The sequence below is a fragment of the Tyto alba genome, unplaced genomic scaffold (assembly GCF_018691265.1).
Source record: "Tyto alba isolate M040663 unplaced genomic scaffold, T.alba_DEE_v4.0 Super-Scaffold_21, whole genome shotgun sequence".
Classification (NCBI taxonomy): Eukaryota; Metazoa; Chordata; class Aves; order Strigiformes; family Tytonidae; genus Tyto; species Tyto alba.
The window spans coordinates 18,360,548-18,381,618 of NW_024881295.1; the positions used below are offsets into that span (position 1 = coordinate 18,360,548).

Consider the following 21,071-nt stretch of genomic DNA (forward strand, 5'->3'; position numbering starts at 1 on the left):
CACCGTTTGCTGCTCCCAACCTGCACAGACATTTCACATCCTCAGACTGCAATGCTTTGGTCACAGTGGCTTTTTCCCCAGAAGGACATAAATATCCACACCAGCGGTTCCCAAACTCTGGTTTGTAAAGTCACAGTGATAGCTCCTTAGCAGCAGGCTGCTTTAAAGTTTAAACCATAAATTGAGAGAAACTAAGGATTAGGGTAGTTGCCTGCCGTCCAAAACATTTGGGAATGAAAGATCTTAAAAAGTGAGCTCAGACAATTAGCTCATCATGCTTTCACATCAGTCTCTCCACCACTCTGCTTGACCACCACAGCTGCAAAGTGAAGTTACAGTCCGCAGGAACCCCTTCATTCTCCCTGGTGATGGGATACCACTCGCCTTTAAAACACCATGAACAGAGCAATTAGGTGGCCAAAGTGGACAGTAGCAGCCATGGTACAAACAGCTACCAATTGGTCCTGTCCCCACCACAGAGCTGTGCCAAACACTCATATTGAACGTGTCCAGGGCAAGCTGGGTGAAGTCACCCAACACCTTCACCTCTTCATTTAGTTGGATGCCTTTGTTCAGGCTGCTGGAAACATTATGCCTCAGCTACAGGGTTAAAAATAAACTATTTCATCATCAACTCCCAGCTCAGTAGAGAAAAAACACTCCAGAAAAGCCAGTACAGTCTCTGTGCAACCTTCCTGCCAGCCCTTTGCTGCTGTTATCACCAAGTAGGAGCAACTCCACTTGACAACCACTCTTTCGCCAGGCAGCCTACTGCCCACGCTAGCCTATAATGTTTGGATCTAAAGCCATTTGGCCAGTTGCTCCCAGCGTTTGCAGTCTTCATATCCCTCCTGCTCTTTCTTGGCTGCAATAAGTAATCTGCCTTTAACGGACAGATGTTTAGTGAGAAGTTTCAGGTTCTCAGCGGACAGCCAGCAGACTCATTGTACGTTCAAGGTTCTGCAACAATTTATATTTTTCACTCAACTTTCCAAGAGAAGTCTTTATTCTTTAAAAAGAGGAACAAATTATTTGGCAAGCTTGAATGAAAAGCTTCCTTCCAACAAGGCTAGGAGAACTACAAAAAAAGTCAGCTTACATTTCCCACGTGTGTTCTTAGCAGCGCTCTCACCAAAATAGTTTGGTGACCTCAAGTAGTTTTTGGTCCAGTGCTCTGATTTCTTGAGTATGGTAACATATCAGTGAATTCTGACTTGGGGCTCCTAACGCAGTCTTGCTTGAAATGGTACTCCATGGACACAAGACCATCTTCTATTAATCTCTTGTGGAACCTGGGAAGGTTGCAGCAAGGCCAAGCCACTGCAAACACAGTGCAGCAGGTCCATCCTCTTTAAAGCAGAAATGGAAGGAAGGACAAATCTACAAAAATCACTCTCTCATTCGTTACTTTGGAGCAAGGGATACGTAGGCCCAAAACTTCTTTTCATCTTTTGCCTTGAAAGAGCTTGAGAGTTAAGAAAGTGTTTCTCCCTGATGGGTCTCAAAGCTTAGAGAGATTTCAGTAGTATCTAGGTGGGTTATATCTCAAATAGGAAAAGAGCTGCTTTGTTTTCTCTTTCAGGAATCACAAGACTGACATTTAAAAGAAGCTGCAATGCACAATTAGCCAAGCACTCAGCTATCAGCATATGCCAAAACTGAGGCTTTGCACTTGACCTTCACTCCACATTCTTCACCTCTGGGAACCAGCATTACAATGCTTTTTACATAATCACAAATTTTCCCTAATACAACCATATGCTTTTGCCCATACACCATCAAGTTGTGTCTATGTTAGGGAAGTAAAGGTCATGTCAAACACATCTGTAACAGAGGAAGAGGGGAAAAAAAAAACCAAAACCAAAACCAACTGAATTTTGAAGGTTCGAGAGGATTAATTCTCACTATCTCATTTTCTTAAAAAACAAAAACAAAACACCGCAGTGAAAACAAACAAAACAAGTAAACCCTTAAATTATAGCCAGTAATTGGAAGAAAAACACTTATTTATCTAACTTCTGGTGGCACTGAAAATTGAATCAAAATTATTTGGCGGATATTTTGTATCTGTCTCAAGGACTATTACAAAAGTAATGCATATGCAGTTCGCTTTCTGTCTGCACAAAATTTTACTAAAATGTAATCTGATGAGCAGTTTTTTTCCTAATGCTACTAGCTTACAGTTTAAAAAAAAAAAAAAAAAAAAAAAAAAATCTCAGTTTTCAGTGAGTCCATAAGCAGGGACCAGGGTGGGAGTGACAAGGAGGGATGGGGAGGCATTTCAGTGGTGTTGCTGCTTAATGTGGAACCTCAGTGTCAAGTGGCAAAAGCAGCATGATTCAAACCGAGGAAGAAAGGGGAAAGCACAGACACACAGAAGCAGAAGGGAGGGGAAAAGCAGCCTAATCAAAACTAACAGCAGGATTTCTGCTCACACTTCAAACCGAGAGCAGATAAAGCCCTTCATTTTCGGTTCCTGAAAGCAAACCCCAGAAGTCCATGTGCAGAAGTGCTCTGCAAAGAACTGACAATCCTTTGAATTCAGTCATTTTCAGAAGTATCACCCTCCTTCCACCTCCCTGAACATTGTTCCCCATTCTCAGTCATTCATTCACTAGCATTACTATTACACACTTACTGCCCTTTTCTTTTATGTGACAAACCCAAGCATTCACTTTTGGAGCCTGAAGATTCATTACCGGTACTCATTTTAGATGACTTCCCATCCTCTCTCTCCTCTCCACCTGAAGCTCTGTGATTGAACCACGTCTCTTGAGAATTCTAGGTATTCAACACCTTTTCTTCTTTTTGTTAAAAGGTATGCGTACCTTCTGGCTTCGTGTTGTTCATTCTAGTCTGACAAAACCACCCTCCACCCTCAAAAAAACCTTTATGCCTGAGACATATTTTACTAATTTAGGGTCAGCATCACAGAAGCTGTTTGGGAACCCAGATAATACAGACAGACACCCAGTGAGACTTAAGGAATCTCCAAAAAGTCTGGACAACCCCTTGAAAGTCAGCAGGAAACTTGAACTTGACTCGTTCTGGCCCTTTGGTGCATTGCAATAGTTGTAGCACACACTTTTTGGTACCCAAATATCACCAGGGCCACAATCTCAGCAACCAACATCATACAGAAAACAGTAACAAGGGTGTAAAATGTCAGAGCACGCCCAGCGTTAAGATTCCCAAAACTTGTAGCAGGGTATTGCACTATTGCAGAAGGACACAGCCAGAAGAGAAAAGGCACAGGCCAGATTTTCAAAAGCTTGCTGCCGTATTTCAACGTTGACAGGCTGTGTGCAAGCAGCTCCTGCCAACGTAGCTAGCTTTTGCCAATTGCAGTCTTAAGTGTCTTAAAAAGATGTACCAGCATCCTTGTCAGAAAAGTTCCCAGATCTCTCAAGTAGGACTACAGAGGGATGCCCTGTAACTCCACTCAGTTCCAACCCAGCATTAAAGCTTCAGCTTCTAAGTGCTAAAAACCCCTCAGTGCTTTAACCAGAACATACCCATCATATGGGAGGGAGGAAATCGTGCCAAACTTCAGCGTGCTGCTGAAATTTGAAAAAGAAAGTAGCAAGAGTGTCTTCTGCAAGATGTATTACTTTCTGCTGGTATTTTTGCAGAAGATAAGGATTAGTTTCATGCTGTCTTGCAGCGTGATCAAGGGCAATGTAAGGGTAATAATTAAGTGAATTCTATTGCTAGGTGTCACAAGTGATAAATACAATGCATAATTAAACAAGCGGCACCTAGACTGCCTGGAGGAAACAATTATTTAGTGCTTTCATTAGGACAGACTCATTTCTCTCACATTTTTTCGTTACATTCTCAGGTTTCACAAATCCGCTGCAAATCAACAGCTCTACATCAGCTCCTGTGGCTCCAGCTGCCCAGGAACTGCCCACTGGGAACAGACCCAACACGTACTGCCGGACGAGTGCCCACCTTGTGAGTACAGGAGGATCTGCATCTCCAGAAGAACGCAGGTGAAAACCTGGACCAGGTTCTCCAGGCCCAGCAGCTCGAAGACCTCCCGCAGCGGGTAGTCAGAGAGTGGCAGCTCGTTGGGCCCAGGTCTCTGGCAAATGATGGGCTCGTAAACCCCATAAAACTTGAGCGACCTCCCCGGGGGCGGCAGGGGCACCTCGTAGAGGATGTTGTGGATGTAGCTCTCCAGGGGCAGAGGTGGCGGCTGCTGGGAGGTCACCGCCTTATAGAGCTGGATCAGGAACTTCTTGCAGGCTTGCATGAAGGGCAGAGGGGTGATGAGGCATATGCATTTGGAGACGTACAGAGTGTCTCTGCTGATGTCGTAGGAGTTGTACCTCTGGAGCTTGGCGAGGGAAGTGGCGTCGCCCTCGTCGATGCTGCTGGCCAGGGAGTCCATGCTGCACGAGGAGGAGGCACAGACGCTGCTGTATTGCTCTGCGTTGTGCATCTGGTAGAGCGTTTGCATGGCTGTGCAGATCTGCTTGCTCGTGACCTCCTCGTAGAACGTGAGCACAAACCCGTACGTACGAGAGCCATCTTCTCTGGTGATGATGAACGAATGGAGCTGCGGATCCCTGTTATCTGCCTGCGTCCTGAAAGACAGCCCTTTGGGCATACACAGCTAAGAAAACAGAAAAGAAATAGATATAGTTATCTCAGCTACAATTTTATTTTGTTACTTTGCTTTACAGGCACGTTCCTTTTAGCCATCGTATCATAACAAGCCATTTATCATTAAACATAACCCCCCCGAAAAGTAGCCCAAGAACAAACAGCCTAAAACTGATGCTACTTAAGAGATAGACATGACTGAAGAAAGGAACACACCCTCCAATATGACCCATCTATTAATTCATTACAACTCAATTTCATTACCTTCTGAAATTATTTTTGCTACTGAACAGTCTTTGTCTCATTTACTTAAGCATCATATAAAACAACCGGTTTTGTTCTCATTTGCATATATCATGCCCACAATACTCTAAAATCAGAGAGCCAAGGAAGCACCTTATACCACTGAATTCAAATTACACAGACTTGAAATCCTTTGATCTTCCCTAATTTTCTTAGAAGAAAACAAGACAAGACAAAACCAAAAAACAAACAATTGACTGACAGCTGTTACATTTACTTTCTTCCTTAAGTGTTACAAAATAGCTTAGACTGGAAGAAGGCGGGGGAGGAGGGAAAGGAGGAACCCCCCCCCCCAAAAAAAAAAATCTATGCAAGCCTCATTTCTGATGTACCACTCAGCAAAAGCTTTTGCAGTGATTCTACTACACTGGGTGTTTCTCTGAAACATAGCCCTAGTGACAACTCCAGGCATTTTTCCAGGCATTCCTCAGAAATTCTATCATCCATCTAATACAAAACAACAAACATTCAGCAAAACTTGTTCGAATGTGCATCAGCATGAAAATCCTTATGTTCTAGCTAAATCAGTATGTTTATAAACGAAGAACTAAAGCTTCCTTTGTACCTTCCATCTGAAGAAATAAAAGGAAAGAAGAGAGGGAGAACCTTCAAAGTGTTCCTTCTGTTCCAAAAAGCAACATTAGAAGACAACTTTCCCAAGGGATGTGAACCTACACACTACTGAGTGCATCCCCTTATGTCTCACCTTGTCTGGGAGTAAAGTCTTCTGATGGTAGAAGAGGTCAAGAGAAATAATTACATATTTTCAGGCACGTCCTACTCTGAACTTCACCAGTGCACCCTACAGAAACCATCTGACAGCCTGATAAAGTTGGTTAAGGCCTCTCCAATAAAGTAGTAGTAAAAAAAAAAAAAAAAAAAACCACAAAAACCATGTTTCATACTTTATTTAAATTTATTCTGTACAATAAATATCTCTTAACATCATTTTTTGGCAGGCTTGCTTAATCAAAATTTATTTATAGAATGTGGGCATTCAATGGCAGCTATAGCCTTATCAAATCCAAACAGGCCAAAATCATAGGTTTTCATCTCAAGACTATCAAATATTATATTTTCTTCACTTTACAGAAAAATACCTGGATAAGCAAATTATATGTACTGGTACAATCAAGAACAGATAAGCATCAGGGAAATCCAGATCAGCTGAGACAGGTTCAGAAGACTGTTTTAAATAAATTTCCTCCAAGACTTAATTACTGTTTCCTTGTCCTTTATATACTGAATATACACACACAAGGGGACACCCATCCATTAACTTTCAGCCACAGCCTGACATACGCAGATTATGGACATTTTAAGACTCTGGCTGCAAACCCTGGCACAGAGACTGCTGCTGTTGGACCTACAACAGGCCACAAGAAAAGGCAGAGAAAGAATGAAGATGGGAAAGCACCAAGGCAGGGAAGAACGACCAAGAGTCACTTAAGAAGCTAAGATCAAAAGGAAGGGCCCGTGCTCATTTTCCAGCATCACAGAAAGCTTCAAATTTGCAGTTAATGTATGAAAACTTTCATCTTAGTGCCTCAGACATCAATCACTTCCCATCTCGTCTGTGTTTGTCACATGTGCCACAGAAGAGTGTTGGGGAAGGACAGCCTGGGATGTGCTAAGGGCGTTGAAAGCTTTGCCTGCTGGTGAAGCTGGCTGACTAACAGCAAGAAGGCAGTCAGTCACCTTTATTGCATCTTTGTAAAAAGATAGAAAACTATAAGATTAGTCATCAAAGGACTGGATTTTGGGTTTAAGAGCACTTTACTATTTATATTTAAACACATCCATCAGCAGAAAAATGTAGAATTAAATCATATTTGCAATAAGGCTTATAATCAACATGGTTTGTAAAAACAAAAGGAAGCTGCACAAAGACATCAACTAATCCATGACCCATCTCTAGATGTGATGAGTAGGAGACACACTATTCCAAAACATGGAGGCAGGACACACACCCTCCAGACCACTGCCCATTAGCACTGGTTCACCTCTTCTCCATTAGATCCTCTATTTCACTTTTTAAGCCCCTGTATATTTTACATGTTCGCAACAGGCTAAAGAAGCAAGCTCCATACCCAAATTGCACCATGGGTGAGGGGATGGAGAGAAAGATGCCTTAGTTTGTATTAAAGCCTACTCCCTCAAATGACACTAGAGAACCTTTAATTCTTTTATTTCAGTACATGAGATGTTAAACAGAGTGCTTCCTTGGACTTCAGAAATACAGGCAAAAATTCATATACCTTGATGAACCAGAAGGCTAAAATAGGAGGTTTATTGCCTAAAAAAATCACTTTTTCTTACTGAGAACTTCAGTTTGGTACAACTCGTTACTTGCAGAATGGCCACAGAAGATAATACGTGACGTTAGGCAGGGATAATCACAAAAAGCAGTGGGGGGAAAGAAATACTTCCCTATTAAAGAGAACTCTGTACTTTGATAATGTACTTTGAAAGGGAGAGAAAACATGACTCATAGGCAGAGTGATTGCTTGGGACTTCGGGGGGGTATTTTTAAAGTGACTGGATGGTTTCAGAAGGCAATTGAAATTCCTTAGGCATCCAGCAAAGCCAGAGTTCTCACAAGTTAACCTTCAAGGATTTATGCATTTTCTTCTCTGAGGAAAATTGCTTCTGGAAGCTCACATAAAGCAAACACATAGGTAGAACTAATACAGCAAGGCAAGATCAGAAAGGCCAATAATTGCCTCAAGGGATTCTGTGGAGGTGGATATTACTTTAAATGATGTTTCAGATCAAAACAATAAAGAAGTTTTCCAGAAGATGATTTAAAAGACCATTAAATACTTCTGCTGTTAGTAAATGCTTTCTTTTTTCTCCAAGACACATTGCAAATGAAAGATGTCTTCTTCAGCTATTTGATTTCAGCCGAATGCATCTCAGTTCAATCATTTTATTTTAATAGGTCTCTTGCTGGTTTTAGCATTCCATTTTTGTCCGATAATATGATCACACTTCATGAATACTAGACATTTTCAGCTGTAATGTGAGAGACAAATAACGCAGCAATTCCAGCTAGTACTTCTTGCTGCCGTACTCCTGCTGCACAACCCCTATCACTTCACTTCTCTGAACCACCACCATTTCAAAGGCAGAATTAAAAGGCATAAGTAGCCTTGGTAGTTGAGTTACTACCATCTTAACTGTGCTGATGAAGCATTTTTCTGAGTCTCTCATGCCTTTTGCATAAGCAAAGTGATACGGAGGCCTGCCCAAACACTGCACCACCTCCCTCAGCGCACGTTCGGCAGCAGAGGACAGAGATGCCCAGCTAAGCACGTGCAGGGCCACAGCATCAGCTCCCCGTGCCACTGCTACTTCCAGCTCATGTGCTTTCAAATTAAATAATTGGCACAATGCTAAAAAATTAAATTCAGTGGAAATGGACATGAACTCCAGATTTCTACATCTTCACAATAGCAGAGCAGTTCCAAATGCATTTTTGCACTTGCAAAAGCCATTTTAGTGTGGGTTTTATGTGTTCCCCGTCTCTCCATCTCCTGCATGAGGGCCAGGAGATTCTCTTGACTTCATACCTGCACCGTACTATAAGGCTGGTTCTCTTTTGAAGTAGCTAGTATGTAGTCCTACCCTCCTCAAATGCAAAGCACTTCTAAACTAGATTGGGGGAAGGGGATCCCTAATTTTCCAATTTTGAGTTAGACCCAATACACATTTTCGAAAACACCTGGAAGCGGTAATATTGTTTAATGTTATTATTACAACAACTGGTTACTTTTAAGTTATAAAACAAATAGGATTTTCTATACTGGGAAGCCCAGACACCAGTAACCTGTTGTCTTTGTCAGGATGCGTTCTTAACAAGTGCTTTGGTGATTTTGGAAACATCTTTTGAATATCAGCTCCTTGGGAAAATTTCCAGTGGATCATCAGTCTTTCAGCTGTCACTGGTGCCTCCCTCTGAAACTGTTTTCTCTTCCCTCCCCTGTTCATGGGACTCGGACGCACAGATGCTTACATCAAATTTAGCTGAGAGGAAAGAGATGTATGGAAGATGCAGAGGTGCCATTAAAAGTGACTACCCAACAAAAGCTGTGGTTTATGTGAGTTCCAGCTTCTATGTAAAGATTCCTCTTCCCCTTGCTATATGCAGAATCAAGGGTTTTTGTACTTGAGAATTTAATATGGATATCAGTATCTTAAAAATTCCTTGATTTGCCTCCTTCCCACCTATGAATACATATCCTGGGTGACTACACCCCTTCTCACCCAGTCACTGAGACAGTGGTTGGACTTGTTTCATCATGCAGTAAACTTAACTAGATCTAACAAGGGAAATGCAGCATTTCACTTCTGTTGTGCCTGAAAGTATGCTGTTTTCACAATACCTCTTCCTCTACAGCTTTTCAACCAGCATGCCTAGTGCGTGCTCTTAGTCTCAGCAGAAGCACCTTGTTCATCATATCACAGGGGCTGGTTGTAAACAACCCAAGAACCACTTGAGAGTGGAAGTTGTCAGGAAACAACTTGAAAAGAGAGTTTCTCTACCTACCATGTTGACGGCATCTTGGTCAAAGGGGTTCCACTCAATGTTCTGAGGATAATGGGCCAAAACCTTGGACTTGAAGGTTCTTCTTAAGGGACTCTGGTCGAAATTCTCTCCTGCAACAAATGAATAAATAATGACTTGTCACAACAGTGAGGCTTCAGTCAGAGCTGGACTGGACAACTTTCTTTCACTTCGTTTTGTTTTGGCAAAATCTGAAGGGCATTTTCACTCCCAACAGATGTACTACTTTTAAAATAGGAACAGAAAAGATGCACATTCAGTCTGATCTTAACCTCCTTCCCACAAAATCTTACTACAGTTGCAACACAGCTTCCAGTTTAGTATTTATGGCATGGAAATTTATTAAAAGAAAAATTACTGCTGCTGGAGTTCTATAGAAAAAGACCCTGCAAACAACTGAAATATTCACCTTCCCCTATAACTAGAATATCTAGAGAGGGCTTTACTTAGACACTGAAAAACATGTTCCCTCAAGTTTGTTATAAACTGTCTTATGGTCAATAAAAAGCATGAGCACCTCTCAGTTATTATAAATTATTCAAAGATGCATTATAGATCTATCTTATATCACAAGTTCTGTGTGAAGGTTAAACAGTTATTTTTTCTACATCAAATTTCAAGGACAGACTTTTTCCACACAAAGAATCCAGCAAGTGCAAAGAGGAAGATTGAAATTAGATTTCAAGCAGAAATGCATCCAGTTATCAGCATACAAATAGTGTATTTCACACTGATATTGTTAATCGAGTTTCCACCATTGGATGGTTTACAATATGCAACACAGTAATCAAAATAAGAAGTTCTTAAAATCTATTAATTATATTACCATCCACTACACTTTTCTCAGGCATCAGTGTACTAATTTCAGGCTTCTTGCTTTAAAGATTACAGGTATGTCTTTCCTGTTCAGTTTCTTTCTCACCTGAGAGACGAATGGAATGAAATCTTTAAGTTCATAATGTGAAATGTTTTTCATCAAACCTTACTTTGCACTCAAAAGCTCCCTTTGGGACTTCTTGGTGTTACCTAGATACTGTAAAAAATACGTTACTAAAATAGAAATGGATTTACTTTCCTCAAAAAAAAAAAAAATCTTTAAAGACAGGACCAATATTTCATTAATGTTTTTAATGAGAGGTTATTTTGGATGAAAAAATACTTGATTGCCTGGCAAGCTCTAAAGGCAACCCACCATTCCTGCAGGAAAGTTAAACTACAAGTCACTAACCCCTCTCTAAAGGCAGCATGGACACTGGGAGTATAATTTCTGCTTGTCAAGTTACATATGACAACTCGACCTCGGCGCAGCTAGCGGCCTGAGTGATGTTGCGAAGTTCACAGTTCAGCGGTTTCCCCGAAGGTTTCTGATGCCACAGCCATTTGGCACGTGCCCTTCGCTCCTTGCGAAGCACAGTCGACACAATCGTTTGGCTCAGAGTGAATTAATCCAAGGAAATCTCTGTACAAACTGACACTTGAAAGCAGAGCTTCTCAGTCTTTGCCTGGCAGAGCTTGGGATCCGCAGGTAATTGCGGGGAACACAAGAGAAGGGAGAAAAACCCAGCGGCAGTTCAAAAGGTAAAAATTACCCAAGCAAAGTTTTAGGAGGGGCCGGGGCCATCACCGCCGCACCTGCACAGCGGAGGCAGGCGGAGGAAGAGGAGGGCCAAGGTTTTGGGCAGTTCTTACGCCAACGGCAGCCTCCAGCTTGGCCGGGAAGGGGAGCTCCCCTCCACGAGGACGCGAGTAGGCAGGTGGAAATTCCTCCAGACGCGCGAGTCAGCTGTGCTGGGGCTGCAGCTCACCCCGCTCAACGAGCCACCGCTGCACCCAGAGAGCTCGGGAGCCAGGTGGGGGAGAGCGAACCAGCTCTTCCAGCAGCACTCGCTTTCAAAGGCATTCAGAGAAAGGGTTTCAGACCTTTTCCTCCCCAAGACATCTCTGAGATTTTAAAGATATGGCTATTTTTATACAGTGGCTCATATTTTAACACAGGATTTAGACACATTGCAGTTTTTTTTTTTTCTTTTTCTTCCGTAGCACGACATCTGTCTCACTTAATTTTGGGGGGTAACCCTGGGGGAGAAAAGCAAAAAAGATTCTACAGGGATATTTTGTGCTTGGGAGGAGAAAAAGTCTGAGATGATGCAATGCTGCAGCCACATTTCATGGGGCAGGAAAAAATGGAAATGGTGACGTGTGAGGACCCCTGGCAGGGGAATCCAACCTGCTTCTGGAATTGCTCAAGGTAAACCAGAAATCCAGCAAAAGCATATACATTGTAGAAATAAAGAAAACTGAAGGGATCAGCTAAACTGGATCAAATTAAAAGACATGTCAGGGTTTAGCAGATTAGCTCATCACATCTGCCAAGTTGGACCAGACTTAACACTAGCTGCTGTGGCAGTCCAGAGCATAAGCCCTGTGAAGAGCGTCTCCATGCTCAGTTACAAAGCTCGGACTGAGGTTCACAAAACCAGAGATCATTACTCTATTACAGAAGGTGGCAGCAGAATAACCTTGTGTTTTGGTTCGAAGTTCTTTGCAGAGGCATTAGAGATAAAGATATAATGCCATCCACCAATTCCTAAAGTTTCATAAAATAAAAATCCCAACAAGCAAAGCCAGCAAAAATTCTCTCTCCAGGTATGAACTTAAACATACTTGGCAACATTTTTCATTCTTAGTATCAAACAGTAATTAATGTGCTTGCATAATCAAATAAATATGCATGAGGTTGTTTCCTAATTACATCTTCAATCTTTCTCACATCTGACATAGTTTACCTTACAACTGTGAATTAACAGAAAGGCAGATACTTCGTGCTAAATTTGTTTGGTTGCTTCTACTAAAAGTTCTAAGAGCATCTAGACTTCATTAAGTTCTCCACCACTAAGAGCAAGTGATTGCTGGAGTCCACATTTTTTAAAGGTTTCCTTTTTCAGGACAAAAAAATGTTACCGTAACCTGGTGGATGCTAACTGGATAATTTGTGTGGTTCAGAGGCACTCATCACCTCTGCAGTTTGGTGGTTGAGCCCTTCACAGGTTCTTTCAGGGCCAGTTTCCCCCTCTACGTTGTACAGGCGTTGTAAAAACACCTTTTGCTTGAAAAATAGCCCCCAGCGGTGACAGTCAACAACTAAACTGATTAATCGTCTGGTATTAGCACGTAACTGCAAATGGGACTCCAGTAGCCGTGCACATTTATCACGTCACTTACTAACACCTGTGCTCACTTGTAGGCACCCGAGAAATTGGGGCAGGCTTCGCCCTGGGCGCTGGGGATGCTCGGGAGAGCCTTGCTTCCAGCACACCTACGACACGCGGCATCTCAGGGGCTGTGGCTCTGTGCGCTGAGGCTGAGTGGGACAGCAAACCTCCTAGCTTTCACCTAAATAATTTCCACATGCACCCAGAGGCAGAGGGTCAGATGCCCGGTAGCTTGACCTACCTGGTAGCACCGCCTAAGCTCGTGGTGGAGCAGAGAGGGCAGCTGCTGCGCGGTGCTCAGTGCTGCCTTGCCTTTAGCCTGTCCCCCAGCGTCAGAGCCTCACTGGTGGGCTCTGGAAGCACGTCAGACTGCTCAGGGAGATTTGAGAAGCGGTCCTGGAAGGCTTCTCCATGGGAAAATATCCTCCTCTGGTAGTTTGGTGGCTCAATTACTAACTAACCTCACCAGATAAAGCTGTACTTATTTCCAACTTAGACCAAAAACTACATCACTGGAGATGTAAAAGTGGGGAAGGCCTTCATTTTTTTGCTGCTCTTGTTATTGAACACCCTTTGTCTTATTTTCCCTACAAACCATCCCCATTCTTGACGGGCAATACTCTGGCAGCATCTGGAACCAGTGGTGAAAAACAAGGCGTATTTGCCAATAAACCACTGTAATAATGTGAGGGTTTCAATCAGCCTTTGGAAAGGACCATAATTTGTATGTTGCTGCAAATACTTGTGCAGTTGTTTAGACAACAGACACATCTAAAATGTTTTGTTTTTGAATCACAAGTATTGCTTTAAAAAATCCAGCTTCCCCAAACCAGCAGTAATAATGTCCTAGTAGGCTGACAACTTGGATTCATTTTATCCAGAAAAGTAAATGGCACAAATAACTTACCTTTGCAGAGTCTCTGCAGAGTCTGCATTTTACTACTCCGGTGGTTTTGAAAAAATATAAATTAAAGGTAAAACACACAAAGAGAAAATACAATTTTCTCAATCAGGGATCATGAGACGAAAGGAGAGACAAGAAACCACGCAGGAGTGAATCAATCAGTCATTAGCTCAAAAGGGCACGACATCACACCCTCCGTAAAAAGCTGCCTCTTGGGAAGCCAGGCAGAGGAAGCTTTTAGATGAGATATGTAATTTAGGAAATAAACAGTACAAGGATATGACAGAAAGCAGCCTGCATGTCAGGGTGAAACGTCATCGTTTGGTCAAACAAGCAGGAAACACCCCGACTCTCACCAAAATGATATGAGACACATGGACAGTCAGCTCCACACTGACAAGCAGCTGGAAGAACCACGAGGAGCAAAACCTTCTTGGCAAACATGAGGGAAGGGATCTGGACTGAAGAGTACCTGATATTATCGGCTCTCAGTCTTGGTAGTTCTGAACTGCTGAGTCATACATGGCAAATAAGATTTATTTAGCTGTTATTCTAGGCAAACAGTGAATTTTCATTAAATCTACTGTGTTTTTAAGTGCTTGCTTGCTAACTTCCCAAACAGGATTAGCAAAGCACATTAAAAATGAAGAAAGTATCAAATGCGAATTGAATCCATATTCTAAAATATTAATGGCCAGATAACAGTACTATGAATACAGACAGAAACATTATATTTGATTCGTAGTACCCATTCATGCACACAGCACATCTCATAGGGTAAGCTTCTTCTCAGAGGCAAATTAAAAATTTTGTTTTGAATGGAATCCTTTTGCTTTTAGAATATTAAAAAAAAAAAAAATCATTCAAGTACTTTTCAAAATACTATAAAATGTGTCAGACTCAAGTTCCATTATAACTGGGTACTACATCTAATGTAACGATACATCTAAATAACTTGTGGCTTCACTTTAAGGCACTCATTTGTAAAGGGCCATTTATTTTCAAATTAAAAGAAGATGGTGGAGTGATGGATGTAAGATCAAGGCAAACCATGCTAATTTCATTTCAAAATGAAAAGATTTCTCAAAATTAGAAAATAAACCTGATCTGTGTTTTGGATGAAAGATACAATTATTAGAGAAATGCAACTACAGTTGTGAGACTGTCAGTCATGATGGCCTTCATAGGAGTGACCATATTTAAAAATTCAGCAGTCTTAAGGTTTAAGCAGATTTGTTTTAATTGTCAGAGCTATGGAGACATACAAAAATATGTACCAAATAGGCAGAGGCATCCTCCACGCACACCCTCTGGCCCAGGGAATGCAAGCTATCTGTCGCTCCTTCCAAGCTCTGGAGCGTAGACAGGGATGCTTGTGACCACAGAAATAAAAATATCTTTTATTCCTTTAGAGGAACAAACTGGGTGCACGACTGCACAGTACTGCACCTCATGGTGACAACCTCTTTAATAGCTATTTCTAATGAAAAGCATTCAGCACATCCAGCTATATTCTTTCCCTGCAGACTGAACTTTATTAAGCTTATTATAGATAATGGGATGATCCTGCATGAGAAGCAAGTACATATACAACATGCGAGTGAGAAAAAAAAAACATGGGAACAGGGTTAATAGTGCTTGGCTGGGGAGCAGCTAATTGTCAGGTTCAGGAACTGGTTAGTTTAAGTAGTACAGAAACTGTGCTCTGCTGCTTTGCTTCTGTGCCTCACCAGGACATCAAGGTAGCAGTGCCAGGCTAGTCAGAGTTCAAGGACATTAACTCAAAGGCATTATTTCTGACAACGTATTCTCATAATCTTACAGCTAACGGAGGGAAATGATATGAAAGGGAGGACTGGGACAAGGCAGACAAAACAGCTCTCCTTCCTAAATTTTAAAATCTGAGTTGTCTGTAAGATGGTGGTGGCTTTTTGGGGGGGTGGCTGGGAGGACAGGGTCTAACCTACTTCTTGCATGTCAATACATAAAAGAATTGATGGATCATATTTAAGCAGGAAGCCATAGTGGGTTGCGTATCCTATTGATACATCAAAATGATTTGGCTTTTTTGGGGGGTACATGTGTCCACGTGGCCCTCACTAATATTGCTATTTAAATCTAGACTGTAAAACATCCTTCCTTGCAGTGTCAGGAACCTCTGGGACTCTAGCAGAAATTGGTGGAGCTGGACCTTCCAGTGCCCTTTGTTCACAAATCCACATAACTAAGCCTAGCTGGATTTCTGGATAAGTATCCTCTAATACAGTCTCACACAGGATATACTTCAGTCTTTATCAAGCACACAAAGATCTAGCATATCGTATATCCACCAGTATATCTGACACCACTAGTGGCATTTTGTTGGAAAGGGGAAGCACATCTGCCAAGAGAGCTTCAAGAAATAGAACAGAATTTACCAGATATTGATTTCAATTAGGTAAAAGAATGCAAACGTCCAGGGGTTTTTGTTTTGAACTTTGACCCCTAATTTGATTCAAGGGGAGTTGGAAAAAGAAAATAAAGAGATAGAGAGGGCCTGGCGATTGTTTTGTCCTTAACCCCTTTTTACCTGAGGCTTTGTCTGCAGTATCTGAGCTCTTGCCATGGAGATCTGCTTCTAGCCATTTGTACAAGACTATACAACACAACAAACAGAGATAAAAAAAAGCAAATATGAACAAAGCGAAGAGATATACAAATGTACTGGGGAACAGCAAAAATGTGAAGCAGACATTAAACACTCCCCCTTCCAACCTCTCTTCCCCCCACTACTGGCAAAGGGTAAATCCACGTGATAAATAAAACCCTCCACAATTGTATTACTATAAAGGTGTTGAATGCAATGAGAGACATTGTAGAAATACTTGTCAAAATTAGTAACAAGATTAAATTCTCAGTACTTCAAACAGCATGCTGCCATACAGCTTCCCTGTTATGAAAGATATCTTTGTTCATATATTGAGCCATTCAGGAGCCTGTGAAACTCAGGGGAAAAATCCACCAGTTCTTTAACTGGTGTTGAATTAAACCCAATAAGTTTTCATCAGAATAATACTGTCAGCTGTGTTGTTACACCTCCAATGCTGTACTGCGTGCCATTTTCAGTACTTACTGAAGTTACCTAATAGCTCTATTAATCATTTCTGTCTCATAATAGGGTGGGTTTGGACTCAAATTTGAATAAGTAAAATATGTTTAGAACTTGGAGGAACAATTTTAATCTCTTCCAGTACCAGCTACCCCACCAGGCACTTCTAATGGAAAAGCTTCCTGCTAGCAAGTCTTCCAGCTGGCTTGCTCATCTCCTGCAGAAAACCAAAAATGTTTTCACAGACGCCATGGCATTCCTCCATCAAAAAAGTCCCATTTGTATGCTACACAAAGGCATTATGCAATCCTCTTCAAGTTAAATGTATTTTTATTATCCTGGAGCATATAATAAAGCTGCAATACCATTGACCTCTCTGGTCATTCAGTTTCTAGGTGTAAATTCAGAGTATTTCCACCACAACCTCCCACTTGAGCTGTTAATCCAGGCATCAGTTCAGAGGACCCAGATAATTCTGCCAAGGCTGTATTTTCTGGGAAGGCAGCCCTTGGCAGAGGGCACATAAGTTCTTTCAATACAAATTTTTAGATGTGAATTTGTAGTTTAGGATAATTTTCTCATTTCCTCAGGAGGCACCTGAAGATAACCCACATTCAAATCCACAGGATGGTGTTTTTCTACTACAGGTGTCTTAAGCTATTTCATGCTACTTTTGAGCTGTTTGAACTAAAAAGTTGCAAAAATATTTAAATTAAAGGAAGCAAAACAAACAATTGCCAAAGCTGGAGACTCCCCTTGTTAATAGCCCATACCCACACTGCCTTTACAAGTCTGCCAAGTTGCCCTCACAGTTCTCCCCAAAAGTCCTTTACAACATTATTATTCAAAGGGAATTTGGCATAGAGCTGCCATGGACTTCACCACCACCTCTGCAATAAGAAGACTGAAAAGGAAAGATGTAGCAACTTGTGAAGGGATGCATAACCAGATGCACTGGGACAGGTTCTGGTTTTGCTACCCATTTCAGTATTTTGACCATTTATCATCATCAGTCATATGGCTAAACAGTCACACAAGTTATGTAAAATCTCCTGCACAAGAAGTCAAATGACAGATCACCGACAACAGCGATATAAATACAGAGCTAGGAACACTGTTGTACAGCTTAATTCTTTATGCAAACACAATGTAATGGAATACGACTCTTGCCACAAACTACACTTAGAAAAGGCTCATTATTTCAAAAATTCTTTTAGAAAGGGGTTGTGTTCACCTAACAGAGTTATTGCACAAGCCTAAAGAGAAAAAGGTTCTAACATGAGCAGTTTAGTTTGCCATCATCCCTTCCTTCTGACTTTGATTAAAATACTTCACTATCTGCCTACAGAGTAACATTATACAGCACCAATACTGTCAGCTTCTTAAAATAGCCCCAAGTCCCAGCTGCCAGCAGACATCCCACTACCCTAGGCAAACAAGTATGAATTATACCATCCCTTTTACACTAAATTGTATCATAATCTTGTCAAATCCAAAAAGTCATGGTTTACACTGTTTGGGTGATTTTTTTGCAGTGGGGTGGAGGGGTTTAATAAACAGGTCCCCAAGGCACGGTGCTCCTACATGATTACTTTGGAGTGTGTCCCCAAAGGCTGGAACTTATTAGCAGAAAACAGTGGAGTGGCTATAAAACCAGACCTATACTTATAAATATACAGAATTTATTTATGTTTTGGGCCTTTATTTTCTCTAGAAATCAAAGTGTGTGGAATCCACTTGTTCCATTTGTCCTGCCACGCTGCCTTTCTAAGCATGGGCTCCCAATCCACTGCTAGGCAGTATATGGAAAACACTCCCCAGAGATCCTTGATCTATCCTGTTTATATACAGTAAGTGCCACATTTTCTGTTTTATTGCATTTTTATATTCAGATCTACTGTTCATTTTGAATACTTGATATGGAATGAATGAGCATTTTTACTAGTGGAGAAAACAATTTGAGCAATAATTGGAAGTTCATATAAATTTAAGTTTCATACAGCATTATTCTTAAATTGCCTGCTAACCTTTTGCTTAGTTACATAGTGAATGAGCAATGTACATAGCCATATGAAACCGAAGGGTTTGAAATCCATCTCTCAAGTCCCAGCAGAAGATTAATGATGGCAGAACAAAAAATGTTCAGGCAAGAGCAAGACACCAGCTCAGGTTCTTAAACACCGCAGGATGCCAAAGCCTGTCTGGTGAGGAGATCCCTGGCTTTGGACCGACAGGCTCCTGACTGCAGGCTTGGCCTGAACTGCCAAAGAAGTGAAGGAATTTTAGGTGCTGTCACGTCCTCCACAAAGTTTGGATGGCTTCCTGCTCATTGAAACGCTCATTTCCCACTCCTCAGTTCATGTGTTCACCTCCCTCCGTGGACTTAACACAGAAGGAGGTGTCCAGTCGTGCCTTTTGCAGGGGAGCCCTTTCACCCTTCTGCTTTCTACTCATCTACAAGGGCAGGATCAAGTTCAAAAGGACCTGATTTCCATGTTAAAACATGATGCTGTATTCTCAAGCTGGTTTTGGAAACAGGGACTCACAAACATAATTTTCAATTCAAATGAATCTTAAAGCAGGTTTTGTCCTCCACTCCAGTGGAGTCTTGTCTCAAAACCTGCTTTATTACAGTTGGTATTTCTGGAGATGAGAAAAGGGAAAAAAAAAAAAAAAAAAACAACCCACAAACAACCAGAACTTGTCATCCTAAAAATCCCTATAACTATTATTTTTTAGGTTTGTGTGCAAGAATTCAGGAAAGAAAGGGGAAGTTTTCAGTAAATTTTGCTTTGGGGCTTTTTTAGTACAAGAATATGCAGCTTTATTTTTATAATTACAGTGCATTCGGTTATCTTTTAAACCAGGCTGTATTAAGACAGACTTTTTAAACCACTCTGCAATGTACAAAATATCATGCACCAATATTAGTCTCCCTTGACTCATCAGGATAGCAAGTTCCAGGTGTTTTATTACTTGAAGTTAGAAGCAGTTTCACCAAATCTGCATTTATACAACAGCAGAATGTGAACAAATTCACTGATAACGCCTTCTGCCACCCTAATTAAGGTCAGCTTGCAAATCACTACAAGAAAAGAAAGAGGCTTAATTTGGCCTGGACCATTTTCAGCACTAATTGACTTTGACATAAACAGAGCACGGATGCCCATACCACGGCTCGAAGAGTCAGCTATGCCTGATTTAGGGTTTTGCTTTTTAGCAGTTTTCTTTTTACCCATCTCACAGAAGCTCGAGGCCTCATCTCCCTGGACTTAGCACTGTTACATTGCACAACAGACCTCTCTGGTTTAAAGGAAACCCTTGCCTTCTGATGTCCCCAAGAGTTGTCCCTTGGTGTGCTGAGCAATAAAGAGGATCCAAAGGACTCGTGGTTGGTTTTTAATCAGCACACTCCCAAGGCACAGGCTGTGGTGACCAGAAGGAAGCCATTCCCATTTTCCAAAGAAGGATATTCTTCTTCAAACAGCACAATCCACAACCCAACAGTGGCAATCAAACTGGCTACTTAAAACATCCTGAGCAGGGACAGCCTCTTCGCACTCCTTGAAGAGCCAGACCACACCTGCAAGGTTTAGACAACTGATTTTATCAGTGGGGAAAGAGGTGGATTTAGAGGAGGTAGACCCAGAATTAGCTCCTCGCTGTACCGAGTTCCTTTTTTTACATACCCTTTACAAGAAAAGGGTTACAGCATGACAATGCTCACTTGTCAGGCTGCAGCTGCTAAACTTGATGAAAACTTAGTTAAATGTGGTTTTGATGGGAAAAGAGTCTGGCAAAGAACTTTGCTTCTTGTAGTCAGGAAAGCTCTTTCATCAGCATGAAATAGAAACATTCCCTTGTGTAGCACAAACTGATTTTTGTTTAAGGGTTTTTGAAAAACCACTGTTCAAGCTGCTGCCAATAAAGAATTGTCTTTATGACAGCCTCCAAGAGCCAGTGTTCCGGTAGTTTTCAACAACTGAATCCTTTTAGAAGGAGAAAAGACAAAAACTTTTTGCACACTGAAAAGTCACAAGAGCCCTCGGGCAAGGCTTGAAGTTACCAGAGCTCCCAGATGAAGAAGGGTGGTGAGCAGGAATGAAGATGCAGGCAGATGAGGATCTGCTGCCCACATAGCCATATTAGTCCTTAGAGCTGATACTTCCACTTAAAAGCTACCCAAGAAAACATTTTGGTTTGGAGACTGCTCTCAGCTTCTTCAACCCAGCTGTACTACAGTAACTGGAGATCAGCATGTTGCTGCAAATGCTTCTACTATGGGCAAACCTACCACTGAAGGAACAAGATATTTATACAACATGCTGGATGATGCAGTTCTTACTAGCTTTTAAAAAACAACAATGGACTTTTGTCAACTAAAAG

The 21,071-nt window shown here is 41.5% G+C and overlaps 1 protein-coding gene across 4 annotated transcripts in view; it reads right to left on the reverse strand.

Annotated features, from left to right (window-relative positions):
• Positions 1-21,071, reverse strand: part of DENND5B (DENN domain containing 5B) — a 117,821-nt gene that overhangs the window by 53,896 nt on the left and 42,854 nt on the right. For 2 of the 4 annotated variants that reach the window (XM_042795309.1, XM_042795307.1), the window contains exons 2-4: positions 16,167-16,232; positions 9,464-9,573; positions 3,955-4,621 (exon numbers count right to left, since the gene is read on the reverse strand). In XM_042795309.1, the coding sequence (XP_042651243.1) occupies positions 3,955-4,621; positions 9,464-9,573; positions 16,167-16,232 (843 nt within the window). The remainder of the gene's footprint in view (positions 1-3,954; positions 4,622-9,463; positions 9,574-16,166; positions 16,233-21,071) is intronic. The other 2 variants (XM_042795310.1, XM_042795308.1) reach the window with 1 other exon arrangement.